The following is a 19,421-nucleotide window of genomic DNA, read 5'->3' on the forward strand; positions in this document are numbered from 1 at the left end:
GACTTCAGGTGCTGAGGTAACACAGAGTCCTCACAGAATGCTCCCTGCCCTTGTCTTCCTCCCAGCTCTCAAGGTTTCAGGAGAAACCCTCAGCCTATTTATAGTCCTGAACCTTTTTTAGCTGCAGGCTCACTTTCCTGAACCCTTTCCCTTCCACAGGAGGATTTTCAGCAAAATATCCAAATATCTCACTAGCATGAGGACAGAAATCAAAGGAAGCTGCACCTGCCTTTACCTAAACAGTCCAATTTTCTGGATGATGATGATTTTACTGATTTAGGGGTCAGGCCTGAAGTCTTTACCAAGGGAAAAATTCCAATTTTGGTTAATTGGATTTTCTGCCTCAATAAAATCTTGACAGTTGAGCCAAAACATACAAAACCTATTGTTAAATGTGCTAGAAATACCTCTGGATTACTGGGAATGCAGTTTAAGGTACTACAGCTGGAGGAACTGCATACTTTCAGAAGACACTTTAAAAGGTCTTTGCTGGAAAATATTTGTTAAATTTCTACTGAGCCTGGTAGCAGTGGGACCCACAGATCTGCCCCTCCTTAGCCCTGCACCTTCCTGAACTTTGCCTGGCTTTTGGCAGCTGGAAAACAAGGTCCATCCATAAAGTGAGAACACAAAGTCTGCACAGTCCCACCTCACATCTGCACTGCTCATTCACCAAGAGCAGGAGCTGATCTAAATAAATTCACCCCAGAACTGCTTTAGCAGAGCTAATCTTTGAGCACCAAATTGTAATAATTTAAAAAACCCCAAACCCATAAGATTTGTGCCTACCTGAGTTTTCTCACTGTTTTATCTGTCTCTCTTCCTACCCATGGTTCTCTCTTTTCTCTTTCCCATCTCTTAGTTTGTTAAGCTCCAAAAAGGTAACCATGGCTGCAGGTACCTCCCACCACATCCCTGCAGGTGAAGGGGGACAATGAACAAGGGGAGCAGTTGGGAATTCTGCCTTCGGGGCATCCAGAAATGCTTGTAGAGAGGCCAGTTCTACCTAGTAAAGGAGCACAAAACAAAATTCCTGTATTGCCATCAGGAACTGGTGTGGAAAACACCTGGTTTGCTCTTGCTGTCCCATCTCTGTTCAACAGTCACCAAAGCATGAAAAAAACCAGAATTGGAGAATTTTGCTCAGCAGTTCCCTCCCTCACCTCAGTACCAGTGAGTACTCCAGTGTTAAACAGCATCAGTCTCAGGCACTGCTTGGGGAGTACAAATGTTCTGCTGCACGACTTTTAAAGCAGTAAATCACTCACAGATAATTCTTCAGGAAAGAATTTTCTACTTTTGACAGTAGAAAATTTTACTTGGTTAAAGAAAAAAAATAACCTCTCAAAATTAAATCTCCAGTCTGCTGGGACACATCAGGAATGTTCCAGATTGTGACAACAGGGTTGGCTTAGATTTTTAAACTGCAGACAATCTCTATTTCCTCTCCCTCCACTGCAGTGGTGTCCATGCCTCCAACGCTGACTGTGTAAAGGATTACACTGGTGCTGCTGCTTCTGCCTTATCCCACCATTTCTCAGAGGGCTTTTGGATCCCCAGTGTGGCTCCTGTGTGAATCTAGTTTTGTATTAAACATGATTGAAAACTGTCTGGGCTCACAGTGACTGACAACTGCCTTACTGTTACATTTTTTTGTAATAAAATTTTTAATGTTAAAAAAAAAAGTGAACAGGCTTAAAATAAAAGCCACTGCCATTAGCAGTGAGAAATCCTCCACATCCAACTGTCCTCCTATGTGGCTGCCAAAAATGTGATCACACAGAGTTTTATCACCATTTGTGGAAACCAAGCTCCTCTATTTCCCTTCACCATCCCACTGGGCAGGTGCAGGAGCTGCTCCTACCCCAAATTCCTGTTCTACACTAAACTTTGTGTCTCCACTGGGAACACACAGCACTAAAGGGCTGCAAGAGGGCAGGGCAGATAAAGCTGGGCTGAAAGCAGAGTCACCTGCTGAGGGGTGGCAAATCTATTTTGTGATGCCAGAACGTCAAACAACCACTTACCCTGGAACGGTTCTAGGGAGGGGAAGAAAGCACCACAGACTCCAACGACACAATGAACTCACATGTGGGAGGGTCAGGCTGGCCTCTTCATGACCTAAACCTCTGGGGTCTGTACAGCACAGCCATCCCTGGGCTTCACCCTGCAGAGCAGTGGAGCTTGTGCTTCATTCCCATCATCAGGAACCTGCAAAAAGCACAGCAGGGGCTGCTGAGAGCCCTGGATCCTTTTCCTGTGGGATGGAGCTGTGTGCTGCCCATGGAGCTCTTGGCTTGCAGGTAGGGAGGGCACTGCCCCAGCACAGCTGATGTGAGCACACACTTGCAATAAGCCTGAAGAGCAGCAGCACTGTTTGATTTTGGAAGGGTGATGGGGCTCCATGCCCAGCCACCCTGAGCTGCTGCCCTGCCCCTGCCAGGACAGGCCTGGAGGAAGAGAAGGCTCTGGATCAGCCCTGTCCCACCCCAGCCAGTGACTTCCCACCATCCCAGCTGGGGCCCTGGGGCTCTTGTGGCACAGCTGCAGCTGAAGGGTGACCATGGGGTCACCAGCATGGGAGGAGCCCGGCAGCTGCAGCTGAACAGGCAGGGTAAGGTCAGAGATGGGGAGTAAGGCCTGTCAGTGTCACAGGGCAGGACAAGATGAAGAGAAGGGAAAGGGTGTGACAGGATCATAGAATCCCAGAATGGTTTGGGTTGGAAGGTACATAAAACTCATCTGATTCCAATCCCTGCCACTGGGAGGGATGCCTTCCACTCTCCCAGGCCTTGTCTAACCTAGCCTTGGACAGTTCCAGGGACAAGGGGCACAGTTTTTCTGGGCAGCCTCCTCAGGGCCTCACCACCCTCACAATGCAGAATTTTTTCCCAATGTCCCCATCTATCTCTGCCCTCTGGCAGTTTGATGCCCTTCTCCCTTGTCCTGTCACTCCAGCCCCTCTCCAGCTCTCCTGGAGCCCCTTTAGGCACTGGAGGGGGTCCTGAGATCTCCACGGTTTTCTCTTTTCCAGGCTGAACAATCCCATCTCTCCCAGCAGAGCTGCTCCATCCCTCTGCCCATGCTGGTGCCTCCCCTGGGCTCTGCAGCAGCTCCAGGTCCCTCCCGTGCTGGGGCAGCTCTGCAGGTGGGGTCTCACCTGAGCCCAGGGGCAGAACCCTCCCTGCAGCTGGGAGAAGGCAGCACCAGGGACCTGCCCAGCGCCTCCCGGCGAGGCTGGACCTGCCCACACACCCGAGTTCGGCCCCGCTCGGGAGGGGGTCTCGAACCACGCACCCACCCTCTTCGGGCTGCCGGACTCTGACCCGGCTCCGGGCACTCGGGGATTTCACCTTCGGCCCGCAGCTCTCCTCCCGTCATCAGTGACTCATCTGGGCTTTGGAGCGGCCACGATCAGCCACTAACCTGAGCCACCAGCTGCTCTTTCCCCTGCTAAACACCCACCAGCAGCTCCCGGTGGAAAAGGAGCTCGGTCCCTCTATCCCATGTGCCCCCAGCAGAGTGGCACGGGGAGGAGCCTGGCACAGCCAGACGTGCTGGGAAGGAGGAATGCAGCACAGGAGCTGCAGCACAGGAGCTGCAGCTCGGCTCCTAATGCGGAGCCAAGAGGGCTTTTCCAGCTGCACCTGGGATGGGGCTCACTGCCACAGGGACACGGGGACAGGGCGGGCGCAGTCTCCTCTCCCTCGCAGTGTCCCGGGAGCGCTGCCGGGAGCCCGCAGGGTCCCTCCCGGGAGCGCTGACTCACCGCGGCCCGGCCGCGCTATATTTGAGCATTACGGAGGCAGGAATGAATGCACGCAGGCAGGAGCTGCCTGCCCTGAGGTCAGCACCAGGCTCAGGAAGCAGCTGTCAGAGTTCACCACCGTGGCCAAAAGCATCTGCGCCCCGTAAATCTTCAGAGAGAGAAAAGCTGGCGCAGGGAAGGGGTTTTTGTGACTGCAGTGGGTCCAAGGCAGGGCAGAGAACCGGCGGGGTCCCACTGTGCTCATCCACAGCTCCTCGCTGCTGCAGCTGCTGAGCCACGCCCCGAGGGAGCACTGGAGGTCACTTTTACCCAATCCTACATTTTTCCTGCTCTTCAGATCTTGCAGTCGGGGTGCAACCGAGATATTTGCAGCTGGACTGAAAAGCTCTCAGGAGATTGGCTCGGGGAGGGAAGGAAGGAAGCAGAAGGAAGGAGAGTGGCTCATCCCCGGGGCAGGGCAAAGGGGCTGCCACGTTTTGGAAAAGCAGTTAAAGTGCTTTTTACTCATCAACCTTTGCTTCAGGACCAGTGACTAACAGGAAAGTTTCTGACTCTTTACTCAGGCTCTGCCCTCTGCCAGCTGTTCCCTCCCCGCCCTGCTCAGCTTTCCCAATTCCAATTGATTTTGCAAGCAGCCTGGGTGCTCAAGAGCCACCAGCTCCAGGCTGCATGCCCTGCTCATGCCACATTCCCTGTGCTTTGCCTCCTCTGCAGTTCTGCCAGCATTTTTCCCTCTCTCTTCGCCTTCAGCAGCACATGGACCAGTCAGCAGGGACCGAGGGATGACAAAGAAAGCTGTGTTCTGGAACTGCCTCCAGAACAACCCTAAAAGGCTCTGCATAAAAGCAGGACACCAGGCACAGACGCCCAGAGGCTCTTACACATTTCCAAGCTAGTTCCCAACAGCTGGTTTGCTCTTTTTTACATTAATTTCTGCCAGGCTGTGGGCAAAGGCTGGGAGCAGTGGGACTGTGAACTGGAGTGTCAGGCAGGGCAGGGACTGAACCAGCACAGACACCAAAGGCTCCACTCACTGCAGGACACAGCCTGGGACTCTTGGATCCAGTGTGCCCTGCCCTGGGGCTGTGACAACAAATTCCAGGGGCCATTTGCACCCACGACTGACAGAGCAGTCCCCAGTATGGTCTGAACAGCAGGAGCAGCCCAAGCCCTCCAGTGCCCCTGCAGGGAAGGCCTCACTTCCCCAGCACCCCCTCTGCCAAGTGCCAGGGGTGACACAGATGTCACAAAAGGCTTACTCGAGGCAGGGATTTGCTGATTCCCAGCTGCCCTTTCCCAGTGTTCTCTGCATCTGGGTTTACCTCCCCAAAGGCAAAGCTGGTCTGAGGTTCCCCTGGGAGCTCTGCACTCCTAAATGCCCCTCACCCAAAATCAGCCCTGGCAGCCTTGGGGCTCAGAACAGGTGGGACAAGCAGGCAGCAACTGCCTCTGGCTCCACACCATTGCACAGCAGAGGCACTAACCAGCTTGTGTGCTCCCTTCCCCACTTCTCTGATTTACCTGTCTGAGAAACCAAGACTTGGCTGTGGCTCCTCCTCCTTATCCCGTGTCTGGAGCTCATCACCCAGGGCCATGTGCAGAGACACAGGCAGTGCCATGGAGCTCTGGCCCTTCAGAATCAGCAATGCAGCAAGGCTGAACCTCCTGCAAAACAATAAAATGCCAGAATTTGCATTTGTGTTTGAAATGCCTGCAGCCCAGCTCCTTCTGAGAGGCAGTCCTGTGCTGGGGCACATCTGAATAGCTTTCTAAGAGCAGCCAGAACCTTCCCATACCATTTCCCTTCTCTATTCTTTGTGAGTGGTTTGCTTTGTCTTTTGCTGGTTTTGTTCATTTGGTTGCTTTTTTTTTTTTAATGAGCAGCTTTGAACCCTCCACCAGCTGAGCAGGCCCCTGGGTCCTGGCAGGGCCGTCCCACCCCAGAGCCAGGAGCTGCAGCTGCCCCACAGCCCATTCCCTGGCTCAGGTCTCAGTGCCACCCTTTCCTCCTGGTCACAACCTTTACTGGTTTAATTTACCTTACACAGGAGCTGTAACAACCAGCCCTATAACATCAAAGGCAGTACTCACCTGCCACACTGATCCTGGAACTGAGGTGATGCCAAGGAATGCCCTGAATGTAGTGTTTGTCCCAAACTTCTCCAAGCTGCTGGATCAACCCCTCGGAGGCTCCGTGGGCCCTTGGGATTTGCTGGGAGCAACACGCCCAGCGGCCAGGCTGGGTGCAGCTCTCATCCCTCCCCGCTGTGTGCCCAGGAGGCCCGGGGAAAAGGCAAGGGCTGCTCCTCAGCCTGCCTGAGCAGCAGAGATCTCGGACAGAGAGATATCCCCATGTCCCAGCAGGCCGGGGAGGGAGTGCAGCGCCCTGGGGGGACAGACCCCGCTCTGGGCTGAGGGAGGGTCCCCCCGGGGAGCTGCAGCCATGGATAATGTGCGTGTCCCGGCGGGATTGTGCAAACCCCCAGCTCAGGGAGCTGAACCCGCTCCGTATCTCGGCGCTGCACTTTGCACCCCGGCTGCCGTGACCTCAGACCGGCTCCCCGGGCAGGATTAAAGTCCAGCAGAGCGGTGCCGCTGCCTCCTGCCCGGAGCCGTTCACCCCGCGGCTGCTGCCCCTCTGCCCGCCCGGGGCTGGGGCTCACCGGCCCCGACATGCGGCTGCTGCTGGGGGCAGCGCTCCTGTGCCTCGGCCTGAGCCCGGGCCACGGCTCCGAGGAGACAGCGCCCGACAGCCCCGGGCACCAGGACCCGCAGGCGGCGGCATCCTATTCCGACTGGGGCATCGACACCATCCGCGATGGCTTCGAAGCGGTCAACAGCTACTTCGACTCCTTCCTGGAATTGCTCGGGGGGAAAAACGGAGTCTGTCAGTACCGCTGCCGATATGGTGAGTGAACCGCACCGCTGCTGCCTCCTCTCTCCTCGCCCTTTCTCCTCTTTCCCTCTCCTTCCCTGCGGCCACGAGCGGCTCCTCCTACCCAGGAGCTGCCCCCGGCAGTGCTCGGGGTCACAGCTTCTGTGCCAGGGCCAGCACAGGGACAGCGAACCCCCTTCCCCGAGAGCAGCCAGCTCTGCAAGGCACCGCCATGGGCGCGCAGGACACCGGGGAGGAGGCAGAGGGCACGCAGGTACCAGGGCACACAGGGCACACACAGGTATCCGGGCTGGCAGGGCACACACACAGGTGCCAGGGCACACACAGATACCCGGGCACACATACAGGTATCAGGGCACACACAGTACCCGGGCACACACACAGGTATCAGGGCACACACAGTACCCGGGCTGTCCCGCTGCCCGGAGCCTGGCACAGCCAGGGAGGGGAGGCTGAGCCAGCCGCCCTAACCTCAGCAACCTTCAGAGCGTCCTTATCCCGCACCTGTGAGCTGGCCAGTGCTGCGGGCTGCAGGAGATAACAGCGGGACAAAGCACACGTCACCGTCACCGGGAGCAGCCTTTAGTGCCCGAGGCAGGAGGAGGCAGATCCTGCTTGCTTTGGACTGCACTTTTTGGTGGTTTACCAGAAAGGATTAGTTTGGTTTGTCCTGGGGGCAGGATGACGGTCCCCAGGGGGAGGGCAGGGCAGGGGACAGAGCTGGGGTGCACAGAGCTGCAGCCTGTGGGGTGACAGGGCCATCACCAGGGCACCTGTGGGAAGGACATGCTTAGGAACCAGCCAGGAGTTTTCCCACAGACTGCCTCCTTTCCTCAGCCTCTTACACGTGTCCCACAGCAGCCCCTTGTCCTGCCACCTCAGCCTGCCCAGCCCCAGCTGCCTGTCAGTCCCTTGCCCCACAGCATCACCCCACACCCCAGTGATCACCTGGGAAAGATGCTCGTGAGCACAGAGGGATTTCGGCCCTTCTCCTCCCCAGGGCACTGTTTTTCACTGACAGACTCAATGCTCTGCGGAGACCCCACTGACTCTGTCTCAGTCTGTGTGGATCCCATGGACCTCCTCCTCCTCCCAGGCCAGCAGCCAGGGCACTGGGACAAAGAGATGCTGCAGGGCTGGGACCTCAGCTCCCTGCCAGGGGAGGAGGTTAAATCAGTTTGAAAGTTGCTGGGTTTTGTTTTGTTTCATAAACAATGACACAGAACCATAGAACAGGCTGAGTTGGAAGGGACTCACCAGGATCATTGAGTCCAACTCCTGGCCCTGTGCAGGACACCCCAGGAGTCACACCCTGTGCCTGAAAACGTCCAGACACTCCTGGAGCTCTGGTAGCCATGGGACCACTTCTCTGATGAGCCTGGAAGTGCTTCCAGTGCTCAACCACCCTCTCTCTGGGTGAAAAACCTCTCCCCAACATCCATCCAATGTGTATATAGGTGTCCTGCCCCTCTTGCCAGCTCTGCTCCCAGGCCCCACACTGGGAACAAACAGGGAGCAGCAAGCCAGGTGCCCCAGCCCCAGGGGATGGAGGGAGCCAGGTGCCCCAGCCCATCACCACAGCCCCACAGGGGCCCTGCTCCCTCAGCCTGGGGGTCCCTCCGTTCTCTCTGCAGCAGCTCAGGAGGACCATGTGTGTCCCCAGTGCCTGGAGGAGGTGACCCCCAGCCCCCCAGCAGCCAGGATGAGCCCCCCAGGCAGCCTGTCCCACACTCATGTGTGTGACAGCTTCCTGAAGGTCCCCACCATGCTCCAAACTCAGAGCAGAAAGGGCCTTGCCCTCCTTAGTGTAGAGACTGAACCCCCAGGCAGCGGCTGGCGCTGCAGTGTGCCTGAGGCAATGCTGATATTCAGAGCTGCTTTCAGGGAGCCTCAGGACTCAGCACATCCTGCAGGAGTTACGGCTTTGGGACACATCCAGAGGGCTCTCCCTGCCTGTCCTTGTGCAAAGCATCCCCAGAGAGCAGCACAGATCCCTGCTCACACCCCAGGAGCTCCCTGCATCTTACAGGAACAGTTTACCTAGAAAGGAGAACTAAAACATCGCTAGCCCAGTTCTCACCCTCTGCTGAAGAGCCCATTAATCACTGCTGAAATGCTGCCCAGTGGCTCCAAGGGGCTTGCTGGACCCTTCCAGGACCATTTGTCCTTGCTCATCTCTGGCACAGACATTGCAAACTGGAGAGGAGGGGATGCTGGGATGCCCCCAAGCCAGTGAGATCCAGTCCTTGCTCAGAGGGATGAACACAAACCATCTTTGTGCTGAATCAAGGCCTGATTGCTTTTTCTCCCCTGCCATGAAACAAAAATTATTCCTTCTACTTACTTTCATTTCAGCCAAGAGATACCAAAAATAGCTCATTTTGCCACAGTAAAGGTCAGGACTCACCTGTGATTGCCACATCCATCTCCAGTTGAGCACGTGGCTGTTCCAGCTGTAAGACTCCCCTGATTTTTCAGCAGCTACTGAGGTCTGAAAACAACCAACTTGATGGATGGCTCCCTTAAATCAGGACATTAGGGTTACACTAGCATTTACTGGCAAATCTCCTCCTGCTTACAAAGCCTCACTGGGCATCTCAGGGAAAACAAAGAGGCTGAGCTGGGACTGAAGCCCTTGTAGCTTCCTCCTGGCCAGGCAAGACGTCAGTGCCCTGCTCAGCACTTGGTCCTGAAGGGCTTCAGAGGAGGGGGCACCTCCAAGCTGTGGGAAAAGAGCCCCCAAAGCCAGGCCCTGTCCAACAGGGATGGATGTGTGCAGGCACCTCTGCCCTCTCCAAAGGGATGGATGTGTGCAGGCACCTCTGTTCTCTCCAAAGGGATGGATGTGTGCAGGCACCTCTGTTCTCTCCAAAGGGATGGGTTTGTGCAGGCACCTCTGCCCAAAGCCTGCCTGCCTGGGGCACACAAACAACAATGGACCACCCAGCAGTGCAAGGAGCCCTGAGACCATCCATTCACCCAAAAATACACTCAGCTCCCCCTGCCAGTGTCCCAGCACTGCAGTGCCTGAACCCCCTGCATTGCCAGCAGCTGCTCCAGCCAGCTGGCTGCTTTCCAGCCTCTTGGAACAGCAACAGCAGCCTGGGGGCATTAAAATGCACCAGAGAAACTCAACTTCAGTTCTGGGGCTGTGCCAACAAGGCAGTGGCCTGAAATCTGTCTTCTTGTCTGTAAGGATGGGCAAGCAATAAATGATAACAGGAGCACTGAGTCAGTGCTTGTAGAGAGGCAGGAATGCCTGATATTCCTGTTCTGCTTTTGCTTTCCTGTTACCTACAAAACAAGATGTGGGAGAGAGGTTAATTGTGGAGCCTTGGACTTGACCTAGCTGAGAAAGAGTACAAAGGGGCACTTTATAAGTTTTAAAGCTCTGTTTTGCAGAGGGGAGCGGACAGGTTTCCTACAAGGGCTTATCCTGAAGGCAGTTTGATGTTTTGTAGATCAGCACAATCCTTATTTATGTGAGGGTTTTTTCCTCAGGACAGCTTTCTAGAAGCTATTATAATATTTCTATTACAATAGCTGTGACTTCAGCTGAATTGAAGCTCTGGAAACACAGCTATTTTTGGCTGGGAACTGGATAATGCAGGTAGAACTGGATAACTGGATGATCTTAAAGGTCCCATCCAAGCCAAGCCATTCTTTGATCTCCACATCCCAAAAAGTCTCACTCCTACTCAGACTTGCCATCTTATCCCATTCACTGTCAGTGTTCTGCAGGAACAGCACACTGTTCCTGTTTTTTACAACCAATTATTTCTTATATTATTTTTTACATTATTTTCCATTTTTTACATTATTTTTACAACCAATATTACAAGCAAGACGCTCAAATTTGAGTCCATTCTGCAAAACAGCGGATTTTGAACTTTGCCTCCTGCATCAGTTCAGGCACATTTGAATTCTGAGTCCCAGTTCTCACCCCCTTCCAAAAAACCATCAAGGCTCTTCTGGAAGGGGAAAATTGCCTGTTATCATCTCCCAGCTGGACAGCATTTCAGTTTGTTATTTATTTGTAGCAAATCTGTTATTTAAGCAAAACAGCTCTGGCAAAGTTTAATTGAGAGGTGCTGGGAACACTCCCACATGAGTCCCCCTGAGGCTTTTGGCTGCAAGGCCTTCCCAAGGGCACAGCAGATTTATTTAATTCAGCCACAGATTTATGGCTGAATTAACCACTGGCATTTCAGGTACCTGAACAGAAAAATGGGGAAAGTGTCTTAAATAATTCCTGGTGCTGACAAGAAGCAAGAAGTGGAAATGGAGTTTAAAAGAACCCAACCCTGCCTTGAAGGGCTGAATTAGATCCATTTTATGTCTGTATAAATTCTCTAGCCCTGCTCAGGGAAGCAGAAAGTTAACCCTTGATGTGACTGGCTTCAAGGCCCAGCTCACACGAGTTTTTGTTGGAGCATTCCCACAGTTTGTGTTTTCCCAGAGCAGGGACAGCACCAGGGAATGGCTGGAGCTCTGTCAGGGCAGGGTTAGGCTGGATATCAGGAAAGGGTTTTTCCTCCAGAGGGTGGTTGGGCACTGAGCAGGCTGCCCTACAAAAATGAGATTAAATGCTGCTGGAAGGTACTGCTAGAGCTGGCTGTGAGCTGGACTCCTCCTGCATTGGGTAAATAATTATCCACAGAGGGAGTTCTTGCTCCTTTGTGCATATTAAGAAGCAGAGTGAGGAAGGTGCAGAGATTAAAGGAACAGAAATGATTTGCAAAACATGGCAGTGCATCACCACGGGCAGAGAATGGACCCAGACCTGTGCAGAGCAAGATCAGACATGCAAGGTCTGGCACAGTTTGGGGACACCCACAGCACACCAACAGTCCAGGAATGAACTGAGGGCAGAAGGAAACCCCCTTGCTGAGCCAGCAGTGTAAGCAGCAGTGTTTGGGGATGCAGACCAAAGGGCAGTGCCTATCACTCCTTGCTGTTTGCACCAGTCTTGCGAAGATCAGCTTTCCTAACCCTTGTCCTGTCTTTTCTTTCCCAGGGAAGGCTCCCATGCCACGGCCTCACTACAAACCCCAGGAACCCAATGGCTGTAGCTCCCATTTTCTGGGGCTCAAGGTACCTGAAAGTGTTTGTGCTGTCCCACCCAGGAAGCCCACAGGCTGCAGCTCTCCAGCACATCAGCAGCTCATCGTTCTGGGCAAGGAGAAGGCTGGGCTGGGCTGGGCAGCTGGGTGACAATGACCTATGTGCACACAGCAACACCTGAGTGCATCCTCCACACCTGCCCCCCCACCTCCTCCCACACTTTCTGCCTCTGCCAAGCACTGAATGAAACCCAGAGGCTTTAATAGTGCACCTGCTCGTTATCTTAAAGGCAATTAATGAACATATTGGAATCACCAGGAAAAGCCTTCCCAGGGGGCTCTCAGAGCAGGGATTCCTCTTTAGCTCATGCATTATTGCTGCCCATGGAGTCTGCAGCAATTAGGCAGATTCCTGCTCTGACAACCCCTCTCTTTGCAGCCCATTTTTCATGTTAGGTTTAATTCCTGAAACTCTATTTCACTGCAAGCCTTGTGGGCATTTCTGTGGTGCCATCTCTGTACCCAGGCAATCACGAGTGCAATGAAGGAACAATTCATCTCCTAAATTTTACATGAGGAAGGGCAAAAAGAGGAATAACTGATAACAAGCTAACAAGTCCAGTCTCTTCAGGAGACAGGTCTTCTGCCCCATCACCCCCAGGGTCATTAGCTAAGCTTACAGGGAGCAGAACTCCCCTGATCATGCTGTGTTTGTCCTTGGCCTCAAGTGCAACTCTGAGAAATAAGGCATTAAAATATTTATGGCACATTTATTAGGCAAAAAGCAGGACCTTGTCAGGTTGTGGGAAAAAGAGGAAAAGAGAAAAGAGGCCTTTACCACTGTTGGCAAGGACATGGAGCTCTCTGACAAATGCAAACTAGAAAATGGTCATGGAGGGGCTGTTTCCCATCTCCCTGGGATACAGAGATGAGAAAAGAATGTGATGTAGCCTGCACTGGCCTGCACCACTGACACCACTGGGCTGCTCCCTCACCCTCCCTTCTTCAGATGGTGAGGGAGCAGCACACATCCCTCCTGCTGCCCTGCTGCTTCTGGAACAGGAGCCAGCTGGGCTCTGCAGCACCTCACCCTCACAGCTGTGTGCGCCTGAGGCCAGGAGCCAACCAAGGGACACCCTTTTCTGTTTCCCAGCTAGACTTGGGCATCCCTGCCATGACCAAGTGCTGTAACCAGCTGGATGTTTGCTATGACACCTGTGGGGCCAACAAGTACCGCTGCGACGCCAAGTTCCGCTGGTGCCTGCACTCCATCTGCTCCGACCTCAAACGCAGCCTGGGCTTCGTCTCCAAGGTGCAAGGTAGGGTCCTGCCCCTCATCCCCTGGCCAGGGAGCCTTTCCTTGCCAGAACCCTGCAGTGGGGAGCAGCATCTCTGTGCTGCACTTGTCACAGGTGGGTGAGAACACAGAGATCTGCCCCAAGGCTGGAGATCTATGGTTATTTGCACGTAGAAAGCATTACAATGTGTGAAAAACCCACAAACAACCCTGGAAGTAACTGGGTGCACTCCCAAACAATTCAAACATGGGCAGGAATCCTGTCAGGAGAGGGAATGCTGTGAGAGAGAGTAGGGTTAGGAGTAGTATTGTGTTCAGTGATGGGATTTTGGTCCATGCAGTTATTAGGGTCGATGGCTTTAGGACTTTGATTGTGTTTAGGGTGAGGAAAATGGCTGCAGTTATTATAGTGTATAGGTAGAGGCTGAGGAGAGTGAGTTTAGGGTTGTAGATGATAATGATTGCTATTCAGCCTAGGTGGGAGATGGAAGAAAAGGCTAGGATTTTTTGGATTTGTGTTTGGTTGAGTCCTATTCATCCTCCCAGGGCTGCTGAGAGGATATATAGGATAGTTACGGGTGTGGGGTTTCCACTTCCACTAACTTATCCAATTAGTTGGACGCACTCCCAAACAATTCAAACACCTTCATGGGATACCAAAATGCCCTCCAGGGCCAGTGAGGCACACACTGAAACCTGCACGTGGCCAAGGGCCAGCAAAACAGAGAGAGCCAAGGACAGGGCTCTCAGGGATCTGGTCACAGGTAAGAGATGGTGGTGGCACGAGGGACACACCAGGCTAGGGGTGGCTGAGCCACTGCAGGCAGCTCTGGATGGCTCAGGAGTGCTAACAAGCTCTAGGGATGTGCCAGCAGCTCAAGTGCCACCCTGGCTTTCCCTAATTTAAAAAGCCTCAGCCTGCAGGTCTAAGAAGAGTTTTTTTGGTAACCTCTGCTGATGCCCTGCTCTAGGGTATCCTTAAATATGCATTTGTTGTCCAAAGGTGCAGCCTGAATAGGACACATGGGAAGCCTGCATGACAGCAGTAGATGTCTGCAGATGGCTTCCTACCTGGTCACAGAAAAAATGCATGGAAAGTGTGCCCAGGCCAGCAAGAGAAATCAAAGACATGGACTGAGACAAAAGTGCTACAGGCTGAGCACAGCCAATCTTTCATGGTTATCCTTATCAACAGTTCCTCATGCAAGCCAACTTCTTCCCATCTCTTCAGATTTTCCACTTTTTCATATGGTGCTTCTTGCTCTCTGCTTGCAGCAGCAAAGCAAGCCTAGATCCTGGGGAGTGAAGGTGGAGCAGAGCCCACACTCTGGGCTGAGCCAGGCAGGAGTAGATTCCTCCATCTCTCTGTGCTGGCTGCTGTAGGAGGCACAGGCAACACCAGTGAACCTCTGAGCCACCCTCCCCCCCTTGGGCTCTGCAGACCCTGTGCCCAGGGCTGCTCTGAGAGCTCCTGCCACAGCCCTCCTCCTCCTCCACAGCCATCCCAGCTCTTATCTGGCATCCAAAGCCTTGCTTTTCCCACTGATTCACCACAGCCTCTCCAGTGCCTGCCAGCTGAGCAGCCTCCTAGGAACAGGAGCTCTGAGGGGTTTGGAGAGGCTGAGATAAGAGAAAACAGTCCCAAAGGCCAGGCTTTCCCAACTCCATCATGCATACAGCTATCAGTGCTGGTGCCAGTAAATAAACCCTAAAGATTTACTATTAACCTATCTATTTACTGACAAGCCCTTTCAGGGTTGTTTTTTGGGATGAGGAGGGGCTAGTCAGGCAGTCAGCTGCTCCAGCTGCTGTTGGATTTTTCATGCTGGCTGGCAGCTGGCATCATAACTCCCAAAAAAGCCCAGAAAGGTTGGTTAATAGTGGCTGTAGGCAAAACTCAGAGGAGAAGGAGTAATGTGGAGGTCTCCTGGGAAATCTGTTTGGTAAACAGTGCTGTTTGCAGAGCCCCAGATGATCCATCAACTAGCAGGGCCTGAAAGAGGTAATAAAGGAGGGGTTTAGGGGGGAGAGAAATGAGTGCCACCCTGGGGAGAAGATGTGGCCATGGCTCTCTTCACAGAGAGCAGCAGGCACAGTTTTTCCCAAGGATTTTTCCTGGAGAAGGCAGTGAGAAGCACAGAGAGAAGAAGAGAAAAAAATTCTTATCTCTATTTACTGCTCTTGTTGTTTTGCACATGTGGAATGTGTTGTGGAGATTGTTTACCTACAGTGATTTGTTAATTAGACAGTGGTGAAGGTTGTTTTGATTCTTTGACCAATTGGATCTACGTGTGTTGTGACTGTCTTTAGTTTTTCTTTAGTATCTTTGTAGTATAGTATTTCTTTAATATAGTTTTAGTATAGTATTAGTGTAATACAGTATAGCTTAATAAAGCAATTGTTCAGCTTTCTAAATCATGGAGTTAGAACACATTATTCCCTACATTGGAGTCACCCTGCCTTGATAAGAAGAGAGAAGGGAACCTCAGGATTTATAAAATGCAGTTCTCAGAGAGAAACGACAACAGCCCATGCTTCCAAAGGCAAACCCCACAGAGCTCAGTGCAGGGCTGGGGTGCTGGGAGTTGCCTGTCCTTACCTGGCCACCCTGTCCCTCTCCACAGCCTGTGAATCCATGGCAGACACGGTGTTCAACGCAGTCTGGACCCTGGGCTGCCGGCCCTTCATGAACAGCCAGAGGAGCGCCTGCATTTGCAGCGAGGAGGAGCGCGATGAGCTGTGAGCAGCAGCAGCCTGCCAGTGTCTGTGAGCCCCTCTGCAGCACAGAGACTCCTGTCAGCCCTGGGATGGGCTCCTGAGCTGCTGCCAGAGCCCCTCTGCAGCACAGAGACTCCTGTCAGCCCTCGGGAGGGGCACCCAAGCCAAGGCACCCACAGCAGCCTCGGGGCAGGGCAGGGCAGGGCAGAGCCAGCCCATGGACAGAGGGCAGCCCTCCCATTGCTCCTTCCCAAGCCCACAGGATCCCATGCCAGTTCTCTCCAAGGCAAGCAGGATGCAGTGCTGCTTATAAACACAGGACTTACCTTGAATGCCTGCTATCACCTCCCCCCGCCGTGTAACTCTCCAATTTGCAGTGCAAGGCAGTAGGTTTCTGCAAGCCCTGTGAAACTCCCAGTGCATGGATATGCAATGTACATTTTTGCACCCCTGGTGGCAGACTGAAGAGGGGTAATTTGCTTTCAGTGCATTGTTCACACCCATCCCTGACACTTTCCATCCTGTCATTACACGCCCTGACAACCCTGAATATTTAAATACTTGGTGCACCCTAAACTGATTTAGGACATCTGGAGACTTCTTAAGCATGAGTTAAGGAGAAGGGCTTGAGGTGTTTGTGGTACCAATTGATATTCAGGACCAAAGCCCAGCATTTATCAGATGAGAAATCACAGCCCTCTCCCCCAGTCTCAGGAGAGGAAGCCACTTTTCTTCTGCCAGTGTCATCCACATACATTTAATTACTTTTCTCCTGTAGCATTTAACAAAGCTTTGCCCTCAGGATCCCTTTTCACACAAAATGGCTGGGAATTCAACTCCATCTCTAGCACAAGCAAAACAGGAGGCTCACAGTGGACGGATGAGATATTCCAAATTCTGGAGCCTTATCTGTCAGGTGACAGGACTTATGTGCTACCTCTGTGGGGCTGCTATCAGCAGCCTCAGACATCATTCCTTCTAAAACGTGGTTAATGCCCCATCTGTTATGGGGAGCTTTTGTTGCATGCAAAACCAGAATTTAAAGTGGTGCATGGCATTTTGCCTCCACAGAACATTGGCAGGCAGCTTTCAGCTGGGTTTCTTGTTGGAAGGAAGTTGCTGCTGGGTGTGTGCGTGCCATGCCACGTAAATATTTCAGTGGCTCCTGCAAACATATTTATGGTTATGTTCTTCCATCTGCCACAGAGAAGTTAAGGCTGCAAAAGGGTGATTTAACAAGAGTGGAAAGAGTCTGTCTTGGTTGCTTTTCTTCCAGTTTAAATGGGTTTAAAATGTATGCATGGAGATATAAATTATTTAAGCCCTGTTCCTGTTCCTGCCAGTCATCTTTGCCTTACAGTGAACAGCAAGGAGACGTTCAGCTGGCCCCAAATGGGCCGGAACAGCAAGAGCCCCCTGGTACCCAGACCAGGAAAATGGAAGTGACTGCATGGGGTGTACTGGGATGTTTAAATCACAGAGGACCTCAACACTGCTCAGATGCAACGACAGCCTTTCCTACCTGGGCTAATGCCACTGGAGAGGGAATTCTGCATTGCTGAGGTTCACTGCTCTGTCAGAGCATGAGGCCGGACAGACAACCTTGATTATCCAGCTAAGAAACACCTACTTTTGGCTAGGGATGGGAAGGAAACATTCCTCATTCCAGACACTGCCCAAACTTTGTATTTTGCTGGTGAAATAGTGCCTGTGGCCAGTTTAAATGTGAACCTACTCCTATGATTAAATGACAAAAAAGAAGTTAAAATATCTATATTGTCTACATTCAATAGCTGACTGCATGGCAAATATCTTAAATTACCTTATAGTTCAAGTGATATCAGGTTAAAGCCAAGCAACTGCTAGCAGGTGATGCCATAACACTGGAGAAATCAAAGAGTTCTGAACAAAATCTCTGAACCCAGACTCTGATGTGCTGGAGATGTTGCCAACATAAATCATCATTTCTCCCTGCTTTCAGACCACCATTGATCCCAAAACCCTAGAGACTGCTGCAAGCAGGCCAGCCACTGAATCGGTTCATTTTTTACTGTGCTAATCTGAAAAACTCCACCAGCAGCTCTACGAGGAAATATTTGAACTTTCAAGTGGTGGCAGTGACTCTGGCAAAGCAGCAGATAATCCTGTGCAGGAGCAAACCAGAGCACGAACCCAGGAAAACTGCAACCAAACTAAAAACTGCTCCCCCTCCGTGCCACTCCTGCTATCCAGTGATGTACAGCCATGGAAGCAGCTGATCACAGCATTCTCCAGGTTGCTGCATGAACCTTGGGTCATCTTCAATTCCACCCTGCTCTGGACACAAAGACTCTGCTTTGCCCATCCTGTGGCTGCCTCTTGACTTTGTGCATCGGTAGGATTGGTTTCAGCTGCAGAGTGGAAAAGCTGCTTCATGTGAATTCATCAGGAAGAACCAAATAATGTGCACAATAACTGAAATAAGCCAAGAAAGGAACTTCTCCCTCCATCACTCCCCCTACATCTCTTCTATATAAACAAGCAAGATCAGTTCATTCTCCAGAAGGCACCAGATAATTAATTTCATTTCCCAGCTCTTGTTTTATCAAAACAAATATATTTAGCAGAGGCTGCCTGAACAAAGAAGTGACAGTGGGAAACTTCCCCTGTGGTCCTAATGCAGATGTGAATCAGCAGAACAGCAATCCTAGGAGAAGCCTTCTTCCTTTCTTTTTCTTTCACATATAGTTGGATAACACACAGAGTATCTTTCCATTTATACCTACTTATCATCATAGAGATATTTTTGTTTACTCTAACATGCTCACATGTATTTCCAAGATTGGAAAAGCAGCCATGAAGCTATTTTAAAAAATTATTAAACTCTCAGCCATTAAAAGTTCATTCCTCACTGGAATCCCACTTGTCAGAACAAATAAATCTGTGAAATAGGTTGAAATGTTTGAGGTGATTTGTGACTCCTTTCTAAATGGTCCCTTCAAATGGATTCCCCTTCCATTTGAGAGCAGCAGCAAATTTTGGCTTTTGCAGCAATTTGGCTGCTCCAAGCAAAGCAGAACACAGCTGATGAAGGCTGGGGGGCTCCCAGCAGAGCTCCAAGCACGCAGGACAGAGCTGCACACTGAGGAGCTTCTTGTAGGAACCCTTGGGGATGCACTGCAGAGCCACTGCCACCGGTGCAGACGGATCCTTCCCCTCATCCTCCAGCCCTGCCTGCCCCACAGTGTCCTTCACTGCTGGCTGTGCTTCCTCCCTTCCACCCCACACCCCAAGCCTTTACCACAGAGCCCAGTGAAGCCCAGAGGAGCCTGAGCTGATCACATCCATTGTATTTGCTTCAGAAGGAGCTTGACAGCCCAAAAAGATTCCTGGCAACCACAATGCCACCACCATCACCAGTCATTGTGTCCCCTCCCACGGCCACTCAGACAATGCTGCTGTGTCTCCTGTCACCAGGCTGACTGGGGACAGCCCTGTCCTGAGAACTGCCCACAGCACCAATGATTGCTATGAAAAATTAATGTGCATTCCTCTAATCCTCTGTTGGAACCATGGCCTCACTAACCAGGGCAATGCATCACAATTCCAGACACACACTTGGCAGCAGCACATGTGGGAGAGGGGTGTTTATAGATGTTTAATGGTGATTCTCTTACAATCAAGGTGCTACAGCACTTA

At 52.0% G+C, this 19,421-nt stretch overlaps 1 protein-coding gene across 1 annotated transcript; it reads left to right on the forward strand.

Annotated features, from left to right (window-relative positions):
- Positions 1–6,363: 6,363 nt before the first annotated feature.
- On the forward strand, positions 6,364–18,600 carry PLA2G12B (phospholipase A2 group XIIB). Its single transcript, XM_064717093.1, has 4 exons — positions 6,364–6,677; positions 11,683–11,759; positions 12,882–13,047; positions 15,650–18,600. Exons 1-4 carry the CDS (start codon positions 6,443–6,445, stop codon positions 15,766–15,768), a joined length of 597 nt encoding a protein of 198 aa, XP_064573163.1. The 5' UTR covers positions 6,364–6,442; the 3' UTR covers positions 15,769–18,600.
- Positions 18,601–19,421: the final 821 nt, after the last annotated feature.

This window comes from Zonotrichia leucophrys, chromosome 6 (genome assembly GCF_028769735.1).
Source record: "Zonotrichia leucophrys gambelii isolate GWCS_2022_RI chromosome 6, RI_Zleu_2.0, whole genome shotgun sequence".
Classification (NCBI taxonomy): domain Eukaryota; kingdom Metazoa; phylum Chordata; class Aves; order Passeriformes; family Passerellidae; genus Zonotrichia; species Zonotrichia leucophrys.